General features: G+C 43.7%; 1 protein-coding gene across 1 annotated transcript in view; it reads left to right on the top strand.

The window, feature by feature from the left end:
- Window positions 1-25,126, top strand: part of atp10a (ATPase phospholipid transporting 10A) — a 41,424-nt gene extending 16,298 nt beyond the window's left edge. Inside the window, exons 9-21 of the mRNA XM_069704074.1 lie at window positions 1-10; window positions 3,158-3,722; window positions 9,857-9,960; window positions 10,454-10,580; window positions 10,691-10,875; window positions 11,946-12,309; window positions 17,556-17,632; window positions 18,783-18,908; window positions 19,054-19,254; window positions 20,773-20,853; window positions 20,994-21,098; window positions 23,079-23,266; window positions 23,438-25,126. The exon at window positions 1-10 is cut by the window's left edge and continues 185 nt beyond it. Of these exons, the coding sequence (XP_069560175.1) occupies window positions 1-10; window positions 3,158-3,722; window positions 9,857-9,960; window positions 10,454-10,580; window positions 10,691-10,875; window positions 11,946-12,309; window positions 17,556-17,632; window positions 18,783-18,908; window positions 19,054-19,254; window positions 20,773-20,853; window positions 20,994-21,098; window positions 23,079-23,266; window positions 23,438-24,062 (2,758 nt within the window). The 3' untranslated portion in view covers window positions 24,063-25,126. The remainder of the gene's footprint in view (window positions 11-3,157; window positions 3,723-9,856; window positions 9,961-10,453; window positions 10,581-10,690; window positions 10,876-11,945; window positions 12,310-17,555; window positions 17,633-18,782; window positions 18,909-19,053; window positions 19,255-20,772; window positions 20,854-20,993; window positions 21,099-23,078; window positions 23,267-23,437) is intronic.
- The last annotated feature ends 979 nt before the right edge of the window (window positions 25,127-26,105 follow it).

The raw sequence follows: 26,105 nt of genomic DNA, 5'->3' as shown, positions 1-26,105 counted from the left end.
CCGGCACAAGGTAAAACTCAGCAACAGAACTGACCTTTGACTTTGGCCACATCTGCTGCGGCCAGATGTGTGATCTTTATCACATTGATTATTCTGTAACTGAATTCCACACTTCTTGGTTCTGATTTGAGCCTTCATGTGTGTTGTGTATCTGTGTACCAACATAAACAGCCATGTTTAACTAGCAGGTGAAGCCAACCTTGCGTTTAATTACTGTAATAGACGTGTGTGTCGGAGCTGTGAGGAAGCTGACAGTGTATCAGCGACTAGGTGCTGTCTTGCTGGAGTAAACAGAATGAAACTTCCAGGGTTCCTTATATTTTTTTCTTTTATCAGAAAGTATTCACCATCTAGTTAAAAGCCAAGTTATACAGTAAGTCACTTTTATGTTGAGTTCCTTTGTAAACTAAAGGAAGATAAATATCTAGAGCTGAGAGGTATTATAAGGAGCATCCACAAGGAGCCAAAAATTCAACTGATATCGCTCCAAAACCTTTGCTGGATTTTTTTTTTTTTTTTTTTGCTTCTCCTTTTTTGTAGTAGTTTCCATCTTTTGAGAAAAGGAATTCAAATTCACGTTTCATGTTTCATAAAACCTTCCAAAATATAACAGTCCCAGTGTTGGTTTGCACGTAGCTCTCACCGCGTCTTTGATGTGCCCCAGCTCTGTATCCGTGTTTTGTTTTGCCCTTGTGTGAGTCCGGGTGTGGTCGTCCTGTTCAGAGGTGATATCCTCTCCTCGCCACACACGCTGCTCACCGGCTCGTCCTGCCAGTCAGAAGCGCAGATCTGTGCAGATGAAACTGGACACAGTGACATATTATTTATGGAAGCCTGTGTTTTTATTTGGAGGTTATCTGATAAAGTGGAGAGAAATGTAAATCTGCACAGAAGCACTGGCTTAAAGACAGTTTTTTCTTTTCTTTTTTTTTTTTTTTTTTTTATTGTTTTGCTTCATTGTCCTTTGTGCTGGTATTATTGTTCACATTTTATTATGATGCCCTTGTAGCTCACCTGCCACCTGAGTGATTTATACATTTATATATGTGAGAAGCGCAGCTCCTGCCAGGAGACCTTAAAGTGAGTCACTCTTTCTGCTATTGTTCTGCACCACCTCGGGATGTAGGATTGACTGAAGGATTATGGCCAGAAGAGGCATTTTCATCAGCGCTGAAGTCGTCTGTACCACAAGAGCTGGGCCTTCTTTCGCAAAGGCATCTGAAGACCAAAATAAAAAGCTTTAAGCTTTAGAAATGTTTCCTAAAAGTAGCCTACATACTTTACAATGCTCTTACACATGATCATAGATTAATAAGTAATGTCCCACCCATTGGTTTCAATGACTTTTTTTTGTTCGTTTCTTTCATCACAGCCATCACTGCTCTCTGTTGAGTGACGTTTGATGGAAAAGTTGAGAAATTTGAAAATAAAAATGAGAAAATAAAACTAAAGTAACACAATAATTATTAATCTGCACCAAACTGGCCAAGTGTTGCGTTTCACCTGACCGACCTCCACCTGTCATGCAGCAATCATAGAAGTGGAGGGAAGTAACTGTTGATGGATTGACATCAGATTTGATGCATATGTGTCCTCATTTTTCTTTAGTGTCGTCATCTTCAGATCAAAATTGTATTCATTTTTGTTAATTATTTTTAGGACTGAATACTTGCAAAACTATCCACATTCCCATGAGCCTCTGCTGTCGTTAATGCTACATTGTAACATGCTGACATGCTCGACTCAGATGGTGAACACGGTCGACTTTCCACAAGGGCCGGGCAATAACACCTACAATAGTTATCATGATTAACTGTCACATTTACCTCCATAACAACTAACTTGACAATTCACTTCACTGAAATCCATTTTCAAAGTAGACCTATTTCTTGAATGATTATCCCTACGCAATAAACAGAAAATCAGGGATTTGGATGCAAGTAACATTTATTTAATAATCAATAGGAAGAACATTTTTATTGTTTTGAATCTTTTTAAGAATAAAATCTTTCCTATAGTCCATCAAACTGAATGTGAGAGGAACATTGAATTCATATTCTCTGCTTCAGACTCTTTCCTGAGCAACTGCTGAAATAGGAAATAAACCTACAGGACTGTTTCGCATCTCTTCATTTAGATTTTGGACTTGTGTGAAAGTCTGATGTGTTGGGTCATATTTATGCAGAGATATAGACATTCTGAAGGGTTCACAAACTTTTAAGCTCCACTGTAAATGCTGCAGGCCTTTTCTAACAAACAAGTTTACCAAATGAAAAACGTTCAGGAGTTCTGTTAGAAAACAGCGTCTCATGTTCTGCCGTCTCCAGGTTAGGTCTGACATCTTCTGCTGTTACTTTATTTCTTGTTGTCAACTCCACAGATTTGGTGTCATGGTTGTGTGTAAGATGCTGAAACAAATCGGTTGTTCACCCCTTTGGAGCTTTTTTTTCTTGACTATATTTGCATGTAGCTTTTACTGTCCTGTGTTTGTTTGCTGAAGCCAAAGTGTGCCCACACGACGAAGACACTCTTAGTCGTAGATTAGATTCTGCACCAACTCTTCCTTGTCTGCTTCTGTTCCTCCAAAGTTGGCCCAGTAATTGTTTGCTGCCTTCGTTGAGCCGCATAGTTGAATTAAATAATTGTTTTTGTTAGTAAGCTGAGCTCTGATTTGGTCGGTGAGTTAACAGGCAGCTCCAGATTGCATTAAGGGTATGCTGAAAGTTGAAAGACATTTTTTTTTGATGATATCATGGAAATTGTCGATTAGAAAGTCATAATCTTTATTAATCAGTTTATTTGATTAATTGCCAAGTCCTACTGTGCAGCTGCTTGACTTCAGCATGTTAGCAGCGTTATTTTGAGCAAATTAGCAAACACACTAGCATGGCTGTATGACTCTTTGTCATGTTGTATGTTTACAGTTTGGATTATTGACTTAAATCTGTCACTTTAAAGTAGAGCCTGAAGAATATATTGGACGTCTGATGTATCAGTATTAGCGTGAATGTGGACCGATATGCGCTGAAATAAAAAAAAACACAACATTATTCAGAATGAGATGCTTTGGGGGAATAAGAAATTGTTCTATTTTTGTGGTGAAGTTTTGCTACTTTCTGCCGCAGGTGTGATTAACCAACTTTTCCTCGTCGTTCAGGTCCGGATGAGGTTTGAGCTGAAGTCTCCAGTGAAGACCATCGAGGACTTCATCAAACGCTTCACCCCCAGCCGACTGACCTCCGGCTCCAACAGCAGCAGCTCCTCCAGCCTCGTCACCAGCCGCTCCTCCAACAAAGGATGCTCCAGCATGCTCTCCTCCCCCTCGGCAGAGAGCACCCTCACCAAGCTGCACGAGGAGCAGCAGCCCTCCGGAGGCTTGGGGCACGCCTTCAGCCCCGTCCCGCCCTGCTACGACGGGAAGCCCTCCTGGAACCCGGAGGAAGGGGAGCTGCGCTACGAGGCGGAGTCGCCGGACGAGGCCGCGCTCGTCTACGCCGCCAGGGCTTACAAGTGCTCCCTCATCGGACGCCTCCCCGACCAGGTGACTGTGGAACTGCCTCATCTGGGGAAGCTGAGCTTTGAGCTGCTGCACACTCTGGGCTTCGACTCCACCAGGAAACGCATGTCTGTGGTGGTCAAACACCCGCTGACGGATCAGATCACCGTCTACACTAAAGGAGCAGACTCTGTCATCATGGACCTCATCAGACCCCCCGACACAGGTGGGACAAATCTTCTCTACATGATCACATTCTGACATTATTGTGCCCAGCTCAATAGTTTGATGGTGGATTTCGTGTTAGCACACTCTTGATAAAATGATGACACTACTGTTGGCTTGTGGGTAGGAAGTGGTTGGACTGGGGTGTTGCCTCTACTAGAATTCATGATTTATGGCTGCGATGGGAAGACGTATTTTTCACATGGCTCATGGGCTTATTGGGCATGTCAGTAATGAGAACATTGAGGGGGGGGGGGTCTCTTTCCCTGTAGAGCACTAAAGGTTTCACTCATCCTTCTTCCAGCCCTTAATGCTTTCCACTGAAGTAAACATATAGGGTGGCATATTGCGTAAGAGCTTGTATTTTTAGAGCCTCTGAAGTCAATGCCCACCTTGGCTGGTTTCTAAAAATCAACGTCCTTGTGTGTTTTCTCCCTCCTGGTTCCTTGTTCCATATTCTACAAGTTCTTTTAAGTCCTAATGGCGAAGGTGGAGAAGCTTGTTAGTATTCAAGGCACACAAAGAGCCACACAGGCACTTTTCACTAATGCTTCGTGCACAGTCACCAGACATCTGTCCAGGTGCTCAGCATGGACTGTTTCAGCACACAACACGCAGTTTGTAGAGCTGCAGCTCAGGAATATTGGCATTATATTGTTTAGTATTGTGTTGATTAAGCATTTATTTTGTCAAAATTAAAAAAAAAAAAACATCCATCACAAGCAACAAATGTTTGGTAATCTTGATTGTTACGAGACTCTGTTGTAATTTCTGTGGATCATGGAGCCACATGGACATTCACCAGACAGGTAGGATTTAACAAAATAAGCTACAGGCAGTGTTGAGAAGGTTACTTTTGAAATGTAATAAGTTACAGATTACTGGTTACCATGTTAAACATGTAATAAGTAATGTAATTATTTTAATTACTTAATCACAGTAATGTAACTTTTACATTTGATTATTTTTCTAAAAAAATGTTTTAAACTGGACAATGAAGCTAAAAAGTCATAAGAAATGAATGTAAACTACTCAGTGTAAACCTCTCAACACTGATTACTGTCAGCACATTAATGTAAACTGAATGAAGATGGAAATGTTTTGATTTTAAAGCACAGTCAACAAAACAAATCACAAGTCTGTAGATCACAGCTGACTGCAGTAAACATGTTCCCAGAACCTCAAACCAAGTCCACTCCAGGTCGACTCCCTGGTGAGTGATGACACAACTATCAACAGGGCTGGGAAATGTTCATAGTTCTTCGACAGTGGTTCCTGAATGACTCTTAATGTTATCCGGCTTATTCAACGACATATCCATCTGCCTTGGGGTGGTTGATTAGAGCAACGCACATTGACTTGATCAGCAAAAAAGAGGTGGTGCCGATGCAAACAAGAGAAACAATCAAAAACAAGGCTCACATGTTGTTTATGTAAAGTCAACATCTGAATGTCTGCCACCTTGAATTCTGTGTACAGATCCAGATGTCTGTCTTTCATCTTATTGTGTGTTTCAAATGCTCGGTGACACTGTTTGCTTTCTGGCTTTGGGTCGTCTATAACTCGTCCCTGATCATCCGACTCAAATGCCAAACGTTCCCCTACATGTGTTGTCGTTGTTATTGTCCACTATCTCCTGTACCTGTGGCAGAAGACAAGTAGTATCACGCTTTCAGAATTTTGTTATCGACTTGGTACCGAAGTGCAGTCCTGGTGACGTCCTGACTTGCCGTGCCTTATGGTGCCAGAAATCTGTGCGTAGCATTGGTAATATTTAGATACATGCGCTGATTTCACCACACACTTTGCTACTAATACAAAGGTATAGCGTGGTATTTAGAACCACTCTTTTGCTTTTTGTGTTAAACTCGCAGACATTTGACATGATATATTGTAGTGCACAATGTAGTGCATCAGTTATGATACAGGCAACAGGCCGACCAGGCAGCCGAGCAGGCGAAGACGGTGGCTGCAGGTAATGCGTCCTCAGTGTGCATACAGGCATATTTTGAGTTTAGATCCAATCATACAGGGGAGACGGCTAACCAAGACAAAAGATAGGTGCACTTCTTACTCTAAGAAAAGTTTGCACAAAGCAGGAAGCCCATCAGACCTTTACTGTCTTGGTTTGCCTGCAGATTCCCTCTGCGTGTGTGTTTAAAGTGCAGCATCTGAACAAATATTCAGCACAACAGGGAGAACAGGCACCCTGCAGCCCTCCCAACTGTGTCAAAACAACTGTTAATTGCCTGTTTGTGAATGTCAGTAAAGTTCGGTCTGGCCATTTTGGACTTTATTCACAGATGTACAACACAGAACAGGTCAAAAGCAGCGAATCCCAGCAAGACTTGTCCATGTTATTAACACCAGACAGGGCTTTAGGCGTCTGCATACCATACATGTGTGACTTATTCATGATTTATTGATTTAGTTTTACGAGTGCCATCATATCCTTTGTACTGCAGTATGACGTTGGGAAGTAAAAAGATTGAATTGTAATGTTTCAGGTTTTATATCCGATCATTGACAGTGCTCATAGATACTTAGTGAATAGAAGAAGTCGCTGCCTCTGCTCCTTCAGTGTTTACCATTCTTTTAAAAGTGCAGTACTTATCACTGGAGTGCTCCTTTGAGATATCAACGTTTGTCCTTTCTTCACCTCCTGTTCCTGATTTAATACGATGTGTGGATTTCTTTTCATGAGGTGGTGTTAAAGCCTGTTAAACTGGTCATGTGACTGAATCAACCTGCACAGCAACTTGTCTTAACTTCCTCCCTTGTAAAAAGCATGCTGACATGTCATGTGTGTAATTCATTTATTTCACGTGTCTGATGAGTAGCTCCTTCCTGTTCATTAGAGGAGTGCTGTTCATCTCGACAAGGCGGCTCGGCTTTGTGGAAAAATGGGTCTCCAGCTAAATTATCCTCCCACGCTGAACAACGACTTAACTGCAACACATCAGCGGAGGAAAGCACTCCCATTTTATTTTGGCATGTTTTCCAGCTGACACGCAGTCTTATTCTTTGGAGAAATTCTGAATTACAATAGGATTTATTGTATTGATTTTCCATTATGAGGTCCACGCAGCCATTTTGCATTGAGGCTGTGCTGATTGTTCATCATTTTTAATGCTCTCTATAGAGAAATGCCTGACCTGGCACAGTTTGCATTTCTAGAAGTTTTTCACTTACTTATAATTCAGAGCGATGCTGCTCAGTCGAGGAGAGAGGCTCCGTCGGGACGGATGTCACATTCACCTCCTCTACCTTGTGTCTCAATTCAGCGGCTTTAATGGCCGTCGGGGTGTGTCCTCGTGCAGACAACCCACTACTTTGTTTTACTGTTGGGCAAAAGCAACCAATTAGAGCGCAGTATGAGTTGGGCCTCCTCATAACACAGACCTCCATAATGGCTCCATTCAGCCGATGTGGGAGTTGTTCAGTGTCACTTTAATAGCAGAGCACGTGGAGGTGCTGGAGGTAGACTGTAGAGCCTCGGGGCTTAAACGTTAAAGTGTGATGTAACTCCAGACTCGCTCCTGCTGCAGCGTCCTGTTAAATAACAAGTTCCACCTCGTAACACAATTTACATTTTAGTAGTTATTTGTTTGCTGAACCAAAGAAAGTTGTATTGTTAAAGCAGCTATAACAAATATTGTAATATCAACAATGGATTAATGGCTACATGTAACGGGAGAGGGATCGCTCACAGTGACAAAAGCACAAATAATTAATAATCACCTGAGTAGTTCTGCTTAACTGTTTTTGTGAATTTCAGCCTTCTCTTTTGGTTTTATGGCCCTCAACTTTAATAGTTTGGTTCACTCTTTTCACCTTTGGAAAAAAAAAAAATATATATATTATTAGATATTAGGCCTCAAAAAGTGATGTGTTTTTGGGGGGGGTGGTTATTGACAGGCCTGTGGTGCAGTCTGGTCTCCGCTATAGGTAGGTGGGTGAATTGTTCTCTGGTTCCCTATCAGTTCGTGGTCAGATTCACTCCTCGCTTCTCCTCTGCTCGGCCAAATATGGTCACTTCCGACTCCAAAATAGCAAGATGGCGACGGCCAAAATGCCGAACCCGAGGCTTCAGAGCAGCAGTTCACAAACCAACAGGTGAAGATACGGTTGGTTGCTGGTTGGCTCCACTGATTCCCATCCGTTCAGGCTGCGATTATTTAATATTACTAGCAGGTTTGAGAGGGTCGGTCTCTGTGCTGCAGTGGATAAATGAACTGTGACTCTTCCACAGCTTTATTTCTGATCTGTGTCAGGAATTTTTTGTTAAGGTCAACTAAAAAACAACTAAATCCAGAGGAGGCTTGAGTGAAACAAGCATTATGTAGACAGCCTGCTTTTTTTTATTCAGTAAGCAGCTGCTTTATAGCCTCCAGTTCAGTTTGCAGGTAAATCTCTCCACTTTCTGTACACTTCAGCTGCGCTCAGCACAATCATAGGATATTTTTTCTGCTTACAAAAGAAATAAGATCTTATGCAGGCAGAGATCTGCAGGTGTAACAACTGTTTTAGAAAAAAAAAAAATAACAACATCCAAATCTACCAAACCTGCTGTAATGTGACAGTAACACGTAGAAGCGCCCGGTCAGATACAAACACAGGACTGTGGCACCTTGAGCTGTATTCAGTATTCAGTATTTGTATTGTTTATTTAGGGATGTCAGTTAAGAAGGTGGTCCTTGAATGTGTACCAGGACACTTCTACACTACTAAAAGATATGCGTCCCAGACCACCTCCGAAAGTAGCCCGAGCAGATCGGATATCGATGTTTCCCTAATGTGTCTTCAGTGTGTTCACACCTGTACATGGACATGTCCATCACCCGAAACGCATGTTAAATGTCAGGTGTGAACAGGTCAGTGGATTCCAACTGTTGTGTTTACAGCTCGAGTCCACTGCCCCTAACTGCAGCTTTAAAGACTACTTGTGGAGGTTGTCTTTAAATTTTCCTGTAAATAAATGAAGCTGTTGTTTACATTCAGTGTTACGCAGACATATTGTGCATCCTTGAGGTCTAAAAGAGGTGTTTATTGTGTTTGCTTTCCTCATAAAGCATTTGTAAAGCAGATTTTCTGTTCGCAACCTGCATTGTTTACATCCATCATAACTCGTTTGTTAGCGCCACATGTTGATTAGTGTAATAATGTGAAATCATTGGCTGGAAAAATATATTACATCACAACACATAAACACAGTCATCTTTAGTGTTGAAGGCACTCAAAAACTTCACTGGGAACCTTCAACAAACAGGACCTGAATCTTACTTTAGGTGTATTTTCCCATTTTCACGGTCGGAAAATTAAACATCGTGCAAAGCTCCACATGCGTCTGTAAAGCCGTCTGGTTCTAGCAGCTCTTTGTCACAGAGGGAAAATTCATGCTGGCCTTTATTTGCATTGCTAAAGGGAAAAGAAACTACCGGTGTAATTATTACTATTTCAAGAGACGACCCAGTCTGCTAAAGTTATGATTTAAAACACATTTAGATTTCTGCCTGTTTTGTGTTGATTTTTCTTCCTTTCAGTAAAAATAATTTTGCTCGGTGGTGCATGTGTAGCTGCGCCTGCCGAGCTGTTGTGTTATTAGTGCGATTACATGGCTGGCGATCAGAGTGCTGGCTGGTGCTTCCGTGTCAGGAGAGCCATGAAGCCAATCTGTTTGTGCGCTGCCCCCCCCCCCTACACACCACCACCACCACCACCACCACCACTACCACCACCACCACCACCAGAAAGATGCTGCGCTGGAGAGACACTTCAGCAAGACTCCATTACAAAACACGACACTTTAAAACATCTTGAACAACATGGAACATTCAGGCATGTTAAAATTATTTAGGCAGATAATTGAAATAGATTAATTATGTCTGTAAGATGGGATAGAAAATCTTCTTATCACATGGGAGACAGCCTGATGAGTAATATGAAGACATGGTGAAATATAATTTGAGGCGCAGCATACATGGTTAATTTAGGTGTGAGGACAGATGGCCTTCATGTGCCTGCTGGAAGACGTCTCTGGCGATTTAGAAATAAACTGCTTCAACTACTTCTGCAAATTCCCTAAAAACAGGAAGATCAAACCTTCATTATTCTATCCTCTCCTGTTTTTTTAAGGCAACTCCAAAGGAAAACGCCAAAAGAAGATAGTCTGCAGGACCCAGAACTACCTGAACCTGTACGCCGCAGATGGCCTTCGCACACTATGCATTGCAAAGAAGGTAATCAAGCAGGGATCCATAAACCTGTGAAGAGCCGAACAACTGCCCTCCCTTGTTAAACTGCTGTAGAAGGTGATGGAGATGGTGCGTCGCAGTGGCACCGATGATCACATGGACCGGCCCTTCCTAAAGTGACATTCTTGGTGACTCAGCTGCAATCTGTGCCACTTTCCCAGACTGTTAATTTATGCTCTCACAAGCCGGGCTCATTATACTCCCGCTTGTGCAAAGCCCGTTGCAGAAAGCGAAGCGATAAAATACCTTATCGAGGTCTCACATTCTCCTCTGCCATGTTGAAGCTGCTCCGCTGTTCAGTTTTACCCCAACACTTAACAGATGATGCTGTGTGTGTGTGTGTGTGTGTGTGTGTGTGTGTGTGTGTGTGTGTGTGTGTGTGTGTGTGTGTGTGTGTGTGTGTGTGTGTGTGTGTGTGTGTGTGTGTGTGTGTGTGTGTGTGTGTGTGTGTGTGTAAACTTTTGTGTTTATGTGTCAGGTCCTGAGCCAGGAGGAGTACGCCTGCTGGCTGCGGCATCACTTAGAGGCAGAGACGGCCATTCAGGGGAGAGAGGAGCTGCTGTTTGAGTCGGCCCTACGACTGGAGACGAACCTCCAGCTTCTGGGTAAATGTTAGGTTTATTTGTTGGGCCTTTTTAGAAGATGATGCTGGGATTTGACCTAATATGCAAATTATTAAGCACAACACTAACGTTTAATGTGTCTCCACCCACAGGAGCGACGGGCGTTGAGGATCGGCTGCAGGACGGCGTGCCTGAAACTATAGCTTCTCTGCGGAAGGCCGGCCTGCAGATTTGGGTGCTGACGGGCGACAAACAAGAAACGGCCGTGAACATTGCGTACGCCTGCAAGCTGCTCGACCCCGAGGAGGAGATCCTAACTCTGAATGCTGACTCTCAGGTGAGCAGCGGTCAGATTTTCATAAACTCTGACTAACCTTTAACCCTACTTTGAAGACTTGACACTTATATCACCATTTAGGTTAGCTGATAAAATATAGTCCCGATGGTAAAGACAGAGATTTATATTTATCATGCTGTTTGTCCCCAGACAAATGCCCACACTCAGCTGGCAGCAACCTATCAGCTTAGCTTAGCATAAAGACTGAAAACAGAGGGAAACAGCTAGCCTTGCTTCCTTTTAAAGGTAACAAAATCCACCTACCAATACGTTTGAATTTTACTGACGTGTAAAACTGAAGTGTAAAAACAACAGGTTGGGATTTTATGGGCGGGTCATGTGCTATACTATCCCTTGACTTGACATAGTGACCTCCCAGCATCACTGCTAAATGCAAGTATTTATAAGGATTTGTATGCAGTAATTAAATTATATGTTACCATTTGATGGATTGTACTGAGTTTCATCTGCACACACTAGAACTTCAAACGCACATACAACATATCAGTTTGACAAATTCAAATCCAGGATATTTGCATATTAAGTAAAAACCAATAAAATCCACAGTCAGTGGCTGCAGAGCTGAGGAGTTTTAAGCTCATTTTTCAATTTGGCTTTAAAGCCACTGACAGAACGGCCGTCTGATTGGGTCATCCACTAAGTTGTGGTGTTCCCAGGAAAAGCTGACAGCGCAAACACTGACTGAAAGTGAAACGCAATCGTTGAGTCATGTAATGAAGGAGAGCCCAAGCAATACTATACACAAGACACAAATTTAAATAAAACCTAAAATCTTAAAGCTCAGAGGATGGTGTCTCTCAAGTATCCTCAAGTATCCTCAAGTGATGATGTAAAAGAACGCAAATCCTTTCCTTTCACACAATCACTGTGTATCACTGTTACTGAAGCACAGTGAGGTCAGATGGTCACTTTAAGACCCACAGTGTTTGCTTCTTTGCTGTCAAATCATCTGGTCTCCAGATGTGAAGCAGGTCAGGCGGTTTTGATATCAAACATCTTGGTGTCCTGATGCTGACCTCCATCCCGCTCCATGCTTCTCTCTGAACCAGGAGGCGTGTGCGCTGCTGCTGGAGGAGAGTTTACACTACATCCAGGCCAAATTCCTCTGCAGCTCCTCCGACCAGGCCGCCAAGACCTTCCACATCAACTTTGCACCGTGTGAGATCTATCCCTCGTCATCTCCGTCCTCCCCCTCCTCGTCCTCCCACGCCACTCCCTTCTTGGTGCACCGGCTGGGCCTGGTAATAGACGGGCGGACCTTGGCCTACGCCTTGGACAAGAGCCTGGAGGATAAGTTTCTGGCTGTTGCGCGGAGCTGCCGATCTGTGCTCTGCTGCCGCTCCACGCCGCTGCAGAAGAGCATGGTGGTCAAACTGGTGCGGAACAAGCTGAAGGTCATGACCCTGGCCATCGGTGAGTACCAGGTCCACGATACATTATCGAATAACATCCTGGTTTTTTTTTAGCTCTTGTCCTACATGTGTCATTATTCATGATCCATCCTGAGATCACTGTTAAAATTGTGCAATTAGACCAACTGACTTCACCAGAAGAGAAACAAAATGTTTTTACTCTTATCATATTGTGTGTTAATGGTCGCAGAAACAAGAATTTGACCCTGTTAGAATCTAAATTTGAGATAAAACCTTCCTAATTATTCGATATATACCTTTAAGCTGTAGTCTTGAACCTTCAGGCTATCACCATTATGTAAGATACAGCAGCAGCCAGACAGGTCAAAACACGCCCGAGCCCTCACAGCTGCTGATGGGAAAAGTATAAACTTGAAAAATGCTGCTTTTTACAATTCAGAATGGCTCCTCTAAAGTATTTATCTTTCAAGTAGTCACTTAGTTGAAACACATTTCTTTTAAACAGAATCTAATCCTCACTAGTGTCCGGGTACCAAACCTCCCTCCTCCGGGGCGCAGCAGGTAGTAAATTGAGAAGAAGGCTGCAGTTGTACAATTTTATTTATATGCTAGACAGAAGTAATGAGCCCACTTAAAGTTCAGTAATTTAATTGTATTATTTAGTTTAGTTAATAATCTATTACATTACTCGTTACCACCAAAAGTAGTGGACATGGTACATGTCACTCCCATCGCTGTTTAAAATAGATAATCACTGCATAGCCACAGTGTGATAAACATCCAGGCCAGCAGTGTTTGTTGTGTTTGTGCGGTCGGTCCATTTAAAATAAAGACCAACTCAAGTCAGACTCATTTATGTACATCTGTGATTCTATATCAACCCGTTAGCTCACAGGAGTTTGGGTTGTGTTGTACCATACTTGGTCTCTTTGGTTTCACCACAGAGGGACTGAAATGTTGAGGACGATGCCACAAATCATCAGGTGACAGATGTTAGAAAATCCGGCTCCCTTTTTTTTTTTTTTTTTTTTTAAAGTAAATAGCTTGATTTGTTTTCATCTTGAGCACCTGAACTGATGAAATAATCATCAAATTGCCCGTGTGGTAGCGTGCAGGTTTCTCCACACCAAACCAGAGATACCACCAGGCTGGCTCACATTCTCCATCTCTTCTTAACCATCTCACCTCTCCACCTCCTGCACTCTTCTTCTGCTACAAGGACTTTTTGAGTGTCATACAGTGTTAATTGTTTTCCATCTGCCATGTAAGTGTTGATAGGACAGTGTGCTTTCTGATGGTGTCTGACAAAGCACACGTTCATGTCTCACCACATTTGGGGAATTGTCCTGTTTGTTGCATTAAGAGCTGCTGCAGCCGTCGGCCTCCCAGATTTAGTTGTTTTCTGCCTCCGGTCTCCATAGAAACAGTCAAAAGTCACATCTGCTCAGTCAAAGGCTTTTCTATGTTTTTATTATTTTCTGCAGTTAAGTACAAAACCGAAGACAAAAAAATAAATAAAAAATGAAATAACACATATGGAATTATGTAGTAAACAGAAAATATAAAGACACAACATAAACAGTGATCAGTGAAGCATAAACCACAGGGAAATATCTTCCCTTCATGACCTTGTTCAGTTGTTGTTTACTCTGACTGAGTTGTTGATTTATTTTTACATTCCCTTTGAGAGTAATTTGTGGTGCAGCTGAACTACAATGAGTTATACTGAGAGGTGTTCCTAATATATTGTCAACCCAATTCATTCAAATGGGAGGGACAAAATAATAGGAACACCTTGAGAGTTCATTAAGGTCACATTATAGACCGACCCAGTCGACTCACAACCACACAACAGTTTACAGCCTGAGACTTCCCCTCCAGTCAGTTAGAGCTGCAGAAGCTTTTCAGATGAGAGATAAAACGTCTTAAAGCAAGTCTTGTTTCTTCTTTAGGTAACAGTTAGATTGACCATGACCTGGATGAATGTGAATCTTCACAGATGTTTGACTGCACAGATAAGACTGAATTCCACACAACTACTAAACCTCACTGGAGCCTCTGCTGGCAAATATCCAGCCTGTACACACGTCTTCTTTTAAGTAAACACATTCTTCATCATTTTTAATGCCCACCTCATATGAACCTGCCAGTCATGTAATAAAAACCTGATTATTTGCACTATGTTTAGGCATCCGAAACAAAAACATGAGCAGCTAATAATTTGAGTGTCCTGTCCTGCGTTTCAAATGTTGTGCTCGTGTACCAACACTCACTATTTTGAGTGCATACGTGCGTTCACACTGTCAAGTACAGAAACATGCGGTGCGCTACAAGCACCAGGATGATGCACTCAACAGTCCAAAAAAGAAGTGTGGAAAGTTGGACACTTGTCACCTGAAACGGTCGCTAACTTGTCTGCGTAGAGGAAGTAACCGACGTAAAGAGTTTTCAAATGAAGGCGTCTGAGGAAGCTGCAGCTATTCCTGAACATTGAACAAAAGTTTTTCTTTTTCACGAACTGCTGCTGGACGGAAGCCATCTGTGTGTTTATTGACTGTGTTAAACAGAGGGCACAAAAACACATTCATTTCTGGGTGAAATAATTAAAGCTGCAGGTTTTTCGGCAGGAGATGTATTCACATGCTGAGGTTATTTTCCGGTCAGTTCAGAACGGCCGAACAATACCCTGTAAAACTACAAAAGTAAGAGTCCTTACGTGTAAGAGCAATATTTATTTGTGTACTAAAGGATCAGATCTTGCCTATTTGGTTCTGCTTAGCAAACAGAAATATTTATAACTGAGCTCATATGGCACGTGGCTGTCAAATAACCCTGCAGTGATTATTACTTACACGTAGCGATACTCAATCAGGTTCCTTAAAGGTTTGACTTCAAGCCTCATCAGCACATTATTGATCTTTACCTGTTTAATCTTGAATTCTCTTTTATCCATGTGGCGAACACACAAGCTGCTGGGTGGTCCTCCTCGTCCTGCTGTGGTGTCAATAAGAGCTGACTTTGAGAGCTGCACCAGTCATCACACACACACACACACACACACACACACACACACACACACACACACACACACACACACACACACACACACACACACACACACACCCTTCACGCCTCTGCTGTGACCACTCAGTCGAAACACTGTTATTCTCAGTAATTATACGCCTCGGCTTAATGAAGCCGTAGCACAACAGAGGTGACATGAGGATGTCAGCGTGACTTATAACTGTCTCCCCTGCTTTCCCCATTTATTTGCTCCCCCTGCACTCGGGAGGATCCGCTTTTTGCCAGCCAAGCGTTTCTCTGTCATTGCTATGTTAGCAGGAGTGTGGAGGGAAACACTGCAGCTCCTCGCATCGCTTTTTATTTTCCGTCTCTGTGGTGACGGCAGGGGAGGGAGAAGCCCTCACGCGTGTCAGTACTGCAGTCTTATCATTACAACACCGCGATTCAGAGCTGTCAACGTCATCTGCTGCCACACTGAGAACAAGTATGGACACTTCCACCTTTTGTTTTGTAATTATAATCTCATTTGTTATTATTTGGTTTCTATTACAGTAATTCAAATAGTTTACAATACAAAATAGTAATAAGAAGATACAAAAGATGTGAAATCTGCTGCAGAAAAATTATAATCAGGCAATTATTGTTTAAATCAGTAGTGTTGAAATAATCCTAACAATTTAAGAGTTATGGGGCAGGAAATAAATTCACAAACACTTACTGGTTCCACCCTCTTCATCATCTTTATTCATCCCTCAAAGGGATGGTTTTCATATGCAAGGTGACTGAAGAAGGTCCAGCTGAATAATAAACTGAAACGTTTGCAGTTTTGCACTCTTGCACAGACATTGCTATAAATATTTACTATCCATTTTTTTGTTCTCAGTGTGTGAGTGTGTGCAATTTCTTTTCTGTATCACAGCAGCAAAAATCACGGCCGGTGTTTCATTGTTATGCCCAAGACACCTCGGGAAGGCTCAGCAGCATTCCTGCCGTCCCAGAACGCGTCCCCTCAATACTCACACCCACCACCCCTCCTCCACCTGTTTTATCTAAACTAGCAGAACTTGTGCTTGCATACTTTAGCAACGTTAACTTTGCTCAAAGCCACATGATCACATATACTACGCAAGACCATCAATACCATTCATTCGCCCAATCCAAAGACCTCCCTGTTCAGCTGCTTCCACCACCTCCAACTGCCTGCTGATGCCTCTGTCCTCAGCTTCCAGTGCTGATGTTGACCACGCAATGACTGCAGTCAGCTGGTTAATGGTTACTTTGAACTATTAACCCACTTTTGTATAAGTTAACACTGTGTGGGCTGCAGCCTGCAGCGTCCTGTAGCGGCGGCAGATGAATTACAAGCGAGGCAGTTAAAAACTGCACGTGACGGACTTTTGCTGGATGTTTCAACAAATTGCTCGTGATTCCACCCTGACTGCAAAAGACTTGTAGCACTTGTGGCAACGAGCATCGTTATGATCGACTCCAGTGAAGAGTAACCACACTTTTGTTATTCTGTCAGCAGAGTGTCTGCAGGGACAAAGATCTCTTTATTTTAAGTTTACAAGCACCGGTTCTGCTCTTCCCGATACACAGGTGTCGTTTAATACTGGAATCCAGTACCCATCCCTATTTATCATATCACTAACATGCCACGTATTCAGCCGACAGGCCACGGTTTGAACATCCCTGCTGCAGCAGGTGATACACTGCTGCTGTCCCAGTGTGTCTGAATAGATTTTATCGTACTTTAACGGTATTTTCCAGATAACACAAACCTGTATCGCCACCTACCTCTCACACCCAGCCTGTTCTGCCACCGCAGGTCCATTAACTGTTGTAACAACAAAACCCAGTCTGCCCACCAACAGTTAATCTTCCCACTCCACCAAAAAAATCCATAAATCTGTCCACGGTCCTGGAAGTGGAGCAGAACCAGAAACGCTGCTCGTCAGCCACCACGGCGGGCCTGTCTCTGAGCAGGTAGCAAACAGCACCGCATAACAAACAGAATAAATAAGCTGCAGCTGAAGAAGCCGACGGCTCTGAAAGCTTCACGTTCCTCCCACGTAACAACACAAGCTCAGGGAGACACACTGGCTTTTCCATCCTCTTCATCAAGCTCAATAAAGCACCTCCATCTCATGACCTGTGTCTGCTTCCAGGCCGACCCGGGCGTCACCCGATCTCTATATTAATGCATCTTTGCTTTTTCTGAAGGACTATTTCCTCTTTTCCACTTTACCACATTAATCACAGGCGATGGGGCCAACGATGTCAGCATGATCCAGGTAGCGGACGTGGGCGTTGGGATCTCGGGACAGGAGGGCATGCAGGTAAGGAGAAATGTAGGCGGGGCATGTGAAGAGGGTATGTGTGTGTGTGGAAGGAGGGGGGGCGGGGGGAGGTCGATTTACAGTGGACTGTAAAAACGCAGCACAGCGTGAGAGATCCTGAGGACGAGAGGAGCTATGGGAGAGGAGATGAGGGGAGAAAACCGGCGTTCTTTAGCATAGTTAATAGCTTTTCATTACTCTTAAGTGCGAGTTTTAGCCCACATCCACACACATCCTCTAAATAGGATTGCCTGTGTTCCGCTGAGTCAGGCAGCTTGCCCGGCGTCCTGTGGAGAAGCGGCACATTTTATGGGCGCTTCAGCTTGGACTCCCATCAAGCACCACCTTCTCGTCCTGCTCTAAGGTCACAGCCAAGGTGGCGTCTCTGGCAAAGGTAGCAGAGAACAATGTTGAAAACCCGAGTCGGCGCTCCTTCCTCGCGCTCGTTTTCCTGCAGCACCCTGTTCCCCTACGGTGCTCTCACACATGATGGAGATTCCCAATTAACTTCCAGGAGGGAGGCTTCGCCGGCGCGCTGCTGCGCCGCACATCTGTGAAAGCTTCAGAATCCTGTCTTTAACTGAGCCGCTAGATTAATCACTGTTAATCAAACGTGCTCCTAATGAGGCAGCGGTCACTCCTCGGGACTCCTCAGTGTGCTGAGTCGCTCTTTTCTGAAGTCGGGGCCGCCGCACGCTGCATTATGATTAACACAGCTTTCCTTTATTAGCAGCGCTGTCCCCACACGGTCGTTAGGAGGCCGTTATTAGAGCGCAGCAGAAACTAAACGGGGCTCCCGCTGTTATTTCTCTTGTTGACAGATAGTGTTGACAGCCGAGAGGTGTCCTGAAGGGTCAGCGGCGCCGTTTAAGATGTAAGTTACAAAGCAGGCCCGACTACGGGGAGGGTTTTAAGATGTTGATGGATGAGACGGTGACTCCCAAAAGGTGGACAACTCGTTTAAGGGTTATTGCTTTGGAAAGATTATAGCCGCTAAAGATTCATTAGAAATGAGGCAGGTGAGTGTAGCGAGGCCTCGACCGCTGATTTCCTCACGTGTGCTTGTGTCACGCGGATGTCGACGGTGGGACGGAGAGACGCCGCGGAGGAGACAGGAGACTGAATGTTGGGTGCTTGTGGCGTCTTGCAGGCGGTGATGGCGAGCGACTTTGCTCTCCCGCGCTTCCGGTACCTCCAGAAGCTCCTGCTGGTTCACGGACACTGGTGCTACTCCCGGCTGGCGAACATGATTCTCTACTTCTTCTACAAGAACGCTGTGAGACACTTTTCCCTCCTGATCTGTAAATGCTGAACTGATGTGATGAGATGGATGTGAGATGGATCGGGGTGTCTTCTTGTCCTTCTGTCCTCACACCCCCCTCCTCCCCTCCCTTCCCTTCCCTTCCCCTTCTCTCCCACAGATGTTCGTGGCGCTCATCTTCTGGTATCAGTTCTACTGTGGCTTCTCAGGTTCGGCCATGATTGACCAGTGGTATCTCATCTTCTTCAACCTGATGTTCTCCGCCTTCCCACAACTCATCACCGGCACTCTGGACAAAGACGTGTCGGCAGAGACTCTCCAGCAACTACCTCAGCTCTACGTGAACGGACAGAACTCCGAGGTCCGGTCCACTCGTGGATTTGTGCCTTTTCTTTCCTTTTTCTACGTTTAACAATATCATGGCTTAAAGGAGGTTGTTCCCATAAACTAATGCAGTTTTTAATCAGTAGCTTCATGAAAGTGACTTCCAAATTGTATGATTTTACATATTACGTGACAGAAAATTATTATTACCAGAGCATCCTCTGTGATATTTGTTTTATTATTATTATTATTATTGTCCAAAAATAATTGACAGTGTGACAATTTTAAAAGCTATTTATACAATCAAACATTATAAACCTATGCAAGCCTACCATAGAATGCACTTAATTATTATAAACAAAATCAGTCAAAACATGTTTATGTTTTACTTTTGTTCCCTGTTTAACGTTTATTCACGCAAGATTTTGAGAATTTTTCTTTCCCAGCAAAAGATTTTGACCTGGTGGTCTCGGGCCGGGGTTAGCGAGTTAGCATGCTTATTTCACCAATCATATCTGCCTAATGATTAACTATGTATTCAATAAATACTTTTTTTTGTTTGGACAAAACATCAACATTTCTATCTCTTCACATTCTGTGGAGAAAAGTAGTTCATTCCTGAATATTTCAAACAGAAAATCGTGCATATTTCTCCTTTTGAGTGAATTATCTCCACAGTTGAAATAACATTCATATCTTTGGCGATCTTCTGACTTCTCCTCAGATTTCATGATCAGGTCAAAATTGCACACAAAAACAAAAATCCTAAAAGCTTCCGACGCTCCAATAAACCACAACTTTACATTGTGTCTACTGCTGATAAACAAATGCTAGCATGCGAACAGGTTTAACGAAGCTGTTGAATTTTAGCTGCACAATTACGGTGCTAGCATCAGCATGTCGGCAACCAAACAGATGATGGTTTGTAAAGCTCAGACAGGTTACAGAACTCTGGGAAGTAAAAATGCAGCTTTCACTTTACAAAATAATCCATCAGCAATGTTCCTGTGCATCTGCAGCGGTCGACCGCGTTACGTTGTTTTGCAGCAAAAGTTGAACCCGATTCAATTTATTTGCCCACCAATGCTTCGCTGTTTCTGCAGAACCTTCTGTTTACCAACACTGATTCCATTGAAATCAATAAGAGGGCGGCCATTTTTGTCAGTTCTGAGTCACACAAATTGGATTTTTTTTTTTTTTTCCAAAGAAAAGCACAAACATCTTTCGCGTTTAACAGAATCAATCTACTATCACAAATTATTTTATTCCTAGATTGATTGGTACAATTAGGACTTAGTCAGGCTGTTTTCATACATAAAATAGAGATGGTTTAAAAGGGCAACAGAAATGTCCACTTTGTGTTTAAAATGTTAACGTTTGTATTGAATCCAATTGAGAAAAACGTTGACGTGGCAAATGACTAAATTGACAACTCAGCTTGAACTTTATGATGTAAATAATTTATGTTACGCTGTTGTTCATTTGCTGTGATCTCAACCTGTGCCGGTCACACTGAGGAAGTAACTAACTCTGCTTGTCTGGATTTATCTTGCAGGAATACAAGCCATATATGTTCTGGATGAACATGATCGATGCCTTCTACCAAAGTCTGGTCTGCTTCTTCATTCCTTACTTTGTGAGTCTGGTTTGAATTTCCATGTCAGCTCATCTTCACTCAGATTTTCCTTGTTGCTCCTGTTTACTCATCAAACCTCCCTCCCCCACACACACCCCACACCCCGGTCTCCCCCGCCCCCCTTCTCCTTCCCCCCTCAGGCCTACGCTGACTCTACCGTGGATCTGTTTACATGGGGAACTCCCATCACCACCTTCGCCTTATTCACCATTCTGGTGCATTTGGGCATTGAGACCAAAACCTGGGTAAGAAACCTGCTTTTTGGACTCACTGATGACGACTCAAAAGATCCTTTCAGCTCCGCGCTGCTTTGTTCCAACCGAACCCGCGTCTTCGTGCGGACGCTGTTGTGAGCGGACGTGGATGTTTAACTCCAGCTGATGAGATTGAATCAGAAAGCTCTGCAGCATCGGGGGCCGATATATCAGCCTGACGGCGTGTGTGCCTCCGTCCAGGCCCTCTGCAGACAGTCTGCAAAAATACCGGATTATTTACCACAACCCCACCCCACAACCCCACCCCCACCCGTCCACTCCACTCTGTCTGCCTCGGTTTCATTCCCAGGTATCCGTGCGTGGTTCTCGTAAACAGCGCAGCAGTCTTGGTCCCGAGCCATATAAAATGTATGACCTTGCATTGAATCAGAGTCTTTTCCATTATGTGCCGGGCTGTAAATTTAGCCTGACAAGTTTATTTTTCTATACATGAAGAATGTCCTTTTCACTAACTACCTTCCTGGACACGATTGCCCGTCGTGCGGAAGAGAATCGACCGAAGGTGAAACACTCCCCACCACAACACCGGCAGCTCCTTCCCCCCTCCCGCCGCTCGGCACCATAATGCATGCCTGATTGGTAAACGGCTGAGAAAGTCAATTAAAGATATCCGAGGTGACAGCCGGCAGCGCTCCCGTCTCTTCCCCCATACAGGAGCTGCGAGGCTGCAATTAATTGTGCGTGTCAGGATAATACTCCAGTGAGCCATTGTATAGTACTCACTCTGTCAGACGTCTGATCGGCCAATCGACTCCAGGATGAAACATGAGTGGGGTTTTTTGTTTTTTCCCTCACTGACTTAAACTTATTAAAGAGCGCAACACGACACATCTCCATATGTTGTGGTTTGTGCGCATGCGGTGGTGTTGTGTACCTGCTCAGCCCATTAAAACTGAGTGTAACATGCATCCACCTTTCAGACCGGGTGATTTTCACTTTCGAACCGGATGTGACATGAACACATTTTGATGACGTAAAAATAATATCGGACCTTACTGCCGCCTTACTGACCGTATGTAAAAGTGGAAGTAGCTTCAGGGTCTGAAAAATGAGACGGATGCTCAAGTGCCTGAAACTGCAATCCCACCGAGGGCCACTAGAGGTTCGCTCCAAAAAGCCTCCAGTTCCATAAACTCCCATTCAATTTCTTTCGTGAAATACAAAGTCAATCATTTTTTTTCCCAAGTTATTTTGGTGTCGTGAGCTAAAGTCGCTCCTCTCTTAAATTTCTTTGTTTATGGATTTGTTTCCTTTGAAATTTTAATGAACATCAGTGCAAATGCAATCATTTTTTAACAAAGCCACAAATTTAATCTCTTTACTGGTAATTATTCCATGTTTCCATCTGCAACAGAAGCTAAGAATTGAAGGTTTTATTGAATCTTGATTAGAGCTGCAGGCTGAATGCCGACACGTTTTGTGGCACAGACTGAATTGATTTAATACTCTCTAGTAACAAATGTCAAGTCCATGCTAGATCCACAGTGATACATTTGTAGATATACTTTATTGATCCAGCGAAGGGAAATTATCTTTTTTTTGTGTGTTTTTAACGCACAACTTTTGCTCCATTTACGCAGGAGTAAATCTTATCAGCGTCAGTGAGCCACAGGATTTGCCATATGTAGCCTCTACTTGGACCTCCAGCCACGTAGATCAAATCACTCCATTTCAACTGAAGTAAATCTTCCGTTAGAATGTCTTATTTCACTCTTTTTTTTTTAATCTGTTTTTATGTTTATGTACTATTCGATTTTTGAGATGCTTCAGACTAGCTGACAAATAATCACTGCTCGGACAGTAGATCGATTTTTAATGTGACTCTGGCCACGTGACCGTCAGAGGGGGATGTTGGTTGTTCTACGTTCTCTTTCTTCGTTCACGTAAGAACTTTTGCTTCCAGGTTTCCTTTCTGTCGTGACGTTGTGTTCCTTGTTTCTTCCCCCGTAGACCTGGATGAACTGGCTGTCAATCACCTTCAGTATCGCCTTATTCTTCACCGTGGCTCTGTGCTACAACGCCTCCTGTCCCACCTGCTACTCCCCCTCCAACCCGTACTGGACCATGCAGAGGCTGCTGCTGGACCCCCTCTTCTACCTGCTCTGCCTCATCACGCCTGTAGCCGCGCTGCTGCCCCGGTACACCGCGTTCAATTCACCAGCCGGCCTCTCAAATATTTGCGATGAGTGATGTGAATTATGTCTGTTATTAATACCAGGTGCCGTTCACGTTTCTCCCCAGAGCCTGGCATTCATCGTCGGAGCGGTGCTGAAGCGTCTGCTGACGTCTGCCTCTGCTTTACTTTCCAGATATTTCTACAGGGCGTGTCAAGGCACGCTGTTTCCAAGCCCGGTCCAAGTCGGAAGACACTTGGATAAACTCCCCGCTGACACCTGCAGGGACATCCTCAGCATGAGCAGGGTCAAGGTGGGGTCACCGCTCGGCCCCGGGCCTCCCTTCCTGCCGCTCAGCAAGCCCTCGCCGAAAGGTCGCAATAAAAAAGACCAGAGGAGCGTCTCCGGTTCATCACAGGCCAAACAGGGTCCCGTCTTCCAAACAGATGAAGAGAAGGGCCACGGGAGCCCGTCGGGGCCCAAAGACAACGAGAAGCGCTTCTCAGATCTCTACACGTTAGTCCCTTCAGAAATAGACACTCTTCCCTACACCAGAGACACTCCCCCGCCTCCTTCCACCAAAGACTCGGAGAGTCTCGATAAAACGTTAGAGCTGTCGGATAGGAGTCTGTCCCGCTGGCTCACCTCCACGCCTCTGCTCACCTCGGCAGGCAGCGTCCAGCTCGACCTGCCGCCCGACGGAGCCGCTCGGCGCGTCAAGTACACGAGGAGCTCCGAGGAAAGACTCGAACCAGAGGGCGTTCATCCAGCACACAGGACAGAGCAGGTGGCGGAGCAGTCGCAGCACGCCGCCTCGTGATGGCTTACAGTCTTAATAACTATGTTACTCCGATTTGCACGATAGTTGTTTTTTTTTTTGTTTTGTTTTTAATCGAATTTTATTGTATTTTTCAAGGAGATTCTTTTATAAAAACATATAAATAGGTACTTTATATTTTGGATGGAAAGCTAAAGATATTTTAGAGGTGTGGGAGAAAGAAGAACTGGAAAATCTCCGTTTATTTGTCTTTTTGAATCCTGGGAAATTTTAATTTCACAAAGAAGCATCTCAGTACTTGATCAGGTGTTCGTGTAAAGAAGCGCACAGTAGAGACGTTCCACTGCTGGTTTATTTCGGAGTTAAGTTTCCTCTCTCATACGGTACCCTCACATCTTGGCCTGGAAATGCGTTCAGACCTGGATCGGACACCACTGTGGCCTCCAATCACTGCTGGAAGAGAACTTTTACACGTTTTTAAGTTCCCCCACAGAAACCTGTTTGACTTTTGTTTGTGAGGACGTCCACGAAGACGATCCCAGAGTTGTATACAGTACTTCCATACAGCAGATAGTGGCATTGGCTCAGCGCACATTTTAGTCTTCTTGCTGGATCTATGTACAATTGTTTTGTTAAATTTCAAAGAATGAAAAGCGTGTTTATAGCTGTTCTGTTGCACAGTGCATTCTGCCGAGTAATTATTCCAGCTGTTGACTTTGAATTGAATCATGCATTATAAGAGTTCACTAAGAAAATTCCATTTCAGTCACCGAGGATCTACCAGGAATTATGCTCCGTTTGTGTGTGTGTGTGTGTGTGTGTGTGTGTGTGTGTGTGTGTGTGTGTGTGTGTGTGTGCGTGTGCGTGTGCGTGCGCGGTTGTCCATTGACTTGTTTGCTGTCTTTCAGCAGTGCGTTTTGGGCATTTATCGCCTTTCTTTCCCAGAGTTGAGACGACAGAGATCGATATGGTGCTAATGGCTTTCTGTCGAATATGAAGCTAAAGCCAGAGACTGAGACTGAGAACAGGGTGGACAGGCAGTCTGACTCTGAGGCTTATTAATCAATGTCATATCTCATTTGTTTATTCTGCTAGAAAAAAGAAAACCTGGAGCCTCGCCATCGTGTTTGCCAGATAACAAGCTGAAACTCCAAAAAGTCACCGCACCCAGACAAGAAGTAGTCTCGTTGATAATCCCTCTGAAACCACAGATGTCAGCTTTAAACTTCAGTTGTTGTTTTTTTAAATAGCTTAAAGAAAGGAGGCAGGTTCGTGGATTTTCTTATTTCCAGGCAGAGCCAGGCCAACTGTTTCCCTCTGCTTTCAGTCTGTATGCTAAGCTACGCTGACCGTCGTGTGCCTCCAGCTTCATAAATAACATGCAGGTGTGGTGACATCGTTCTGTTGAACTGGAGACAACGGACAGTTTGCTGTGGGTAAAGACTGGTACCGGGGAAACAGCTGGCTCTGGAGAGCTCACAGTAGAAGCACCTCTAAAAGCTCACTGTTATATCTCGCACCCAGCCAGAAAGTTAAAAAAAAAAATAAAAAATGTTTTATTTGTACATCACTTTTTATATACAGTAAACAAACACACCATTTTATGTTCATTAGTGAGATTTACAAGTGCTGCCGGCATATTTTGTTTCCTTTGACCAAAACCGCCTCCTGGTCTTTATGCTAAGCTGTTGTGTGGCTCCAGCCTCAATGGAGGTGGTGCTGGCAGACAGTTAGCCTGGCTGCCAGATAACTCTTTCCAAAGGTAACTATATTCACCTTTAAAAAGCTCACTAATTAACACTTCATGTCTTGTTTGTTGAGTCTATATGAAACCTGGAGTCTACTCCAGTATACACCCTCTATAAAACTATAACATGGTGATTTTTATATAGTAGTTTATCTACCCAAATAAACACACAAATAATATAAATAAACTCAATATAATGTGTTAATTCGTTTGATTTAGAGGTGCCAGTCTTCATGCTGGGCGAAGATAATCTTTGTCTTCATATTTACCCGACAAACAGGGTGGTGAAAGTGGGATTAGTCTCCTAGTCTGCTCTCCGTTCAGGAAGAAAGCAAACC

The sequence above is a fragment of the Brachyistius frenatus genome, unplaced genomic scaffold (assembly GCF_029030835.1).
Source record: "Brachyistius frenatus isolate BFR_SWC_R1_liver_20210118 unplaced genomic scaffold, ASM2903083v1 Contig_49, whole genome shotgun sequence".
Lineage (NCBI taxonomy): Eukaryota > Metazoa > Chordata > Actinopteri > Embiotocidae > Brachyistius > Brachyistius frenatus.
Note: the sequence above shows the minus strand (reverse complement) of the source record. Positions and strands in the feature narration are given on the sequence as shown.